At 44.4% G+C, this 4,183-nt stretch overlaps 1 protein-coding gene across 1 annotated transcript; it reads left to right on the top strand.

Annotated features, from left to right (window-relative positions):
• The first annotated feature begins 2,049 nt into the window (after window positions 1–2,049).
• Window positions 2,050–3,760, top strand: LOC134655612 (silk gland factor 1). Its single transcript, XM_063511047.1, has one exon. It carries the CDS (start codon window positions 2,249–2,251, stop codon window positions 3,299–3,301), a length of 1,053 nt encoding a protein of 350 aa, XP_063367117.1. The 5' UTR covers window positions 2,050–2,248; the 3' UTR covers window positions 3,302–3,760.
• The last annotated feature ends 423 nt before the right edge of the window (window positions 3,761–4,183 follow it).

Raw genomic sequence — 4,183 nt, 5'->3', positions numbered from 1 at the left:
TACAGGTTACATTATTTGGGGTAGCATAGATATACTCTGTAATGTTTGTATAACAGTAACAAAATATTTTATCACTACTTAACACCTACACAAAAATTGGGATTTGCGAGCTATGTGTTACAATATAGGTTGTAGGATATTGAGCAAAATGAATTTATTTATTTCTTAATATCAGTTATTTTTGAAAAGGTCAATGAATACGGCTTTTTTTTTCAGTGTAATTTGTAACAATTTTTTGGACATTCTGGCAGCGAATCAACAACATTATTCCTAATGAAATAAACAAACTTGCTAACGACCTGAAAACAAAAGATTATCAGACATCTTCATACTTTTGTTCATAATAATGGCTAGTCATCTTTAATGCGTTATCTTTTATGCATTGTAAAGCCCTTGCTACACGGTCGCCGACAAGCCTTCTAACCGTCTGTCCTTGGTCTGACCTTGGTCAGTTTTGGTCAAATTTTGTTGGAAACAACTGTCTACACGGTCAGTCCAGACCAAGGCCACGCGGTCTGAGGGGCTTGTCGGCGACCGTGTAGCAAGGGCTTTAACGGGCGAGCATATGGGTACAAATGTTACATTATTTAGGGCTACGTAGAAATATTTTGTACCAATTTTTGTGGTCATGCAGGAAGCGAGTCAACAGCATTTCTAACGAAATCTTAATCGTAAACAAATTCCCTAATGAGCTGAAAACAATAGAGTTATGTAGAGCCATTAGGCGTGTACTTACATGCTCTTGTTTACGACAACGGCTAGTCAGACTTAAGATAAATTATCTATTTGTATTGCTAAATCTAAACGGATGGAAACATTGGTAGGTAAATATTAAGTGAATTTTTGGAATGATTTCCTCGTCGCATGATGTTTTGGGCAAATAAAATACAGGGTAATATAATAATTTTTTTTCTGTAGGTACTATGTAGTTTGCTATTAAAATAGATTAGGTACTTAGGTGAGTACCTATTTATTCTTCTTGGACACTTACACTTTAAATAATTGGTTAGGTTTTTTTTTGTAGGTAAGTATATTTTATAGTTTTTGTTTTTTAATTTATTTCTAGATTTAATTCAAAATAATTATAGCTTTTAATTGTTAGTTGTTAACCAAGTTATGAAATACATTCCCTATATACCTAATAAGTTAAATACCTTAGTGGAAAAAACCAAAAGGAAGAGGCACCTTTTTCAATGTCCAAGCAAATTGTTCACTTCTAGGCCGTTTTTAACGCCAATAAAATAAATTTAAAATTGTCAGATTAGGTTCAAAACTAAAAAAGCTCTATCTAGGCCCAAAAGTTAGAGATACCTACAGGTAAATTTGATATTATAATTTTTACATTTATGTCGTTACAAAAAAAAACACATTTGTTTTATTGAAAGTATTAATAATTTAAGATTAATGTCGTAGTCAACCTACCTAGATAATTATTTTATTTTAACTTGACAATGATAAGTTGCAAGTTTAGTTCAATTTTATATGTTCCGTCGGTAGAGTCCAATTATAGCAAAACGCGCCTAAAGGAATCACTTGCTATATTTTATAGAGGCTTAGGTACTTACATCAATTATTTGCCACATATATATCTGTAATAAAGTACCTACCTACGAATTAAAACGAGAGTGTCTAAACCTCACTCAGGTAAATACCTAATCGAATAATTTGTAATAAAAATAAGGTTAGTGATTTTATTGCAAATCGTAATAAAAGCAAAGAACGCCTTGTGAAATAGGTACGTACCTACGCAATTTTCTAAGAGCTTTTTTATCTAAGTACTCACATACAAATATACCGACGATTTGGTTTATCTACGCTTCTGATTGCATCCGAACCGAACCACTTTCAGGCGACACACACCTACCTATCTACCTATCGCCGCGATAAGCCCGAAGCCACTCTAACAATCTCGTGTGAGAGCAACTGAAATTTTCTACAAGGAAATGTATCAGCTAACGCACTTATGATTCCATGTTTTTATCGTTGCGGTATTATTAGCAGTGGAAAGTCGCGCGCGAAGCTCCGCGTAGGGGAGGGGTGAGGGGCGCGCGGGGCGAGGAGCGGGGGTCGCGCGGGCGCGGGCGCCGTGCGCGCGCAGCGGGGGGCGGGGCGCCGCCGGCCCCGCCCCCTCGGGCGCCAATCCGCGGCGGCGTGGAGGGGCGGCCGGGCCCCTGGCCTCTATTTACTCTTTCAATCAGTGCGAGTGTTTGCCCCTGGCCGGCGTGCACGCGCGGGTGATGCGCTAGCCATGATCTCGCAGAAGCTGTCGTACGGCGACGTGCCGACGTCCGCGGCGCTGAGCTCGCTGTCGCCGGGCCTCGCGCCGCCCTACGTGAACAGCATGGGCTGCATGCCAGCCCAGCCCTACCCGAACCTGTACTCCAACAACATGGTGGCCGGCGGCTCGTGCATGGGCTCCCCGGGCGTGGGCTACTCGCCGCCCAGCACCATGGCGTCCTGCATGGGCGGCGCCGGCGGCGTGCCCTACGGGTCCCTGCCGAGAGAACAGGAGGCCGCCTCGCCGACCTCGGCGCTCCAGCGAGCGCGGAACGACAAAACCTACCGCCGCTCCTACACGCACGCGAAACCGCCCTACTCCTACATCTCGCTCATCACCATGGCCATCCAGAACAACCCCACGCGAATGCTGACGCTCTCGGAAATCTACCAGTTCATCATGGATTTATTCCCGTTCTACAGACAAAACCAGCAGCGCTGGCAGAACTCCATCCGGCATTCGCTATCTTTCAACGACTGCTTCGTGAAAGTTCCGCGGACGCCCGACAAGCCCGGGAAAGGGTCGTTCTGGACGCTGCATCCGGACAGCGGGAACATGTTTGAGAACGGCTGTTTCCTCCGTCGTCAAAAGCGATTTAAAGATGAGAAGAAGGAGGTGATTAGACAAGCGCAGAAAGCGACGCACGGGCACGGACATCACGGGGGGCACGAGAAGAGAGATCACCACGATAAGGGCGGGGAGCTCCGCGCGCCTGGCGGCGGCGTCGGCGACGACAAAGAGATGCGTGACGAGCTGCTCGCTCAGCTCCACGCCGCGCCCGAGCTGTGCCTGCCCGAGCACACGCCGCTCGCGCTGGAGCACTACGCGCAGCTGAAGCAGGAGCCGCCGGGGTACGCGCCCGCGCCGCACCCCTTCAGCATCACGCGGCTGCTGCCCGGAGCCGACACCAAGTCCGACCTGAAGATGTACGACGTCAACTACGGGTACGGGCACTCGGCGGAGAACTACTACCAGTCGTCGCTGTACCACCACCACCACGCGCACGCGCAGCCGCCCTTGTGACAGTACCCGCTGGCGTAGGCCCGCCGCGGCCCCTGGCCCGGCGCCGACGCCGCGCTCTAACCGCGCAAGTAAGTCAACGGACTCGGCATTAAAATCTCATTAAATTATTGATATTGGACTCCTGAGTGAGCGTGATTTGTGTTCTGGTGATATTCTAAGACGGTTTGTGTAAATACGCTATTTTGTCCAAGCCTAAGTATCGTTATAGAAGCGTCGCGTTGTCGCGTTAGGCCTAATTGTGGAACTTGCGAAAGTGTCCTTTAAAGTCCTTCTGAGCGTCTCCGTCGGCTCTTTTGAATCAAATTACAATATAAATAAAATAAGTGATCGTTGAGCTTTCTGATGAGTCGTTTTGTAACTGAAATGAGCAGAAATAGAGCTAATCAGTTGCATTAGACGATCGATACGTTATCAACAAAACTGTACCTATCAGTCGCCCGTGGCCGTAGGTAATACTCGTTGAACTCTTTTGTATGTAAACTCAAGTACGAGTACATTGTAAGTAGTAATATTATGATTTAACGCAAATTTAAATGCCGAGAAAACATATTTTTACCAAATTCCTTCCAAATTGCATTAAGTAAGTACGTCACTAAACGTGAACCTCTCAATTTTATTTAAATTAACGACATAATCCTAAACTAAAACTATGATAATTGATAACAGGTTTTTCAATTTTGTTGTGTGGATTTTTATTCTACTAAACATCCGTTTGACATAATGTAAACGTTTTATAGTATCACACATTACTAAAGTACTTAATTCATTTATAAAACAAAAGAAGAAATTTAAGCAACCTATCTAAATTGCTGGAATGGGTTAATGATAATATCTAAATGAAAAATCTTAAACAGCATGTAGGCATATAGTTTAAAACTGTTT

The sequence above is a fragment of the Cydia amplana genome, chromosome 17 (assembly GCF_948474715.1).
Source record: "Cydia amplana chromosome 17, ilCydAmpl1.1, whole genome shotgun sequence".
Lineage (NCBI taxonomy): Eukaryota > Metazoa > Arthropoda > Insecta > Lepidoptera > Tortricidae > Cydia > Cydia amplana.
This window is presented reverse-complemented; position numbering and strand designations above follow the sequence as displayed.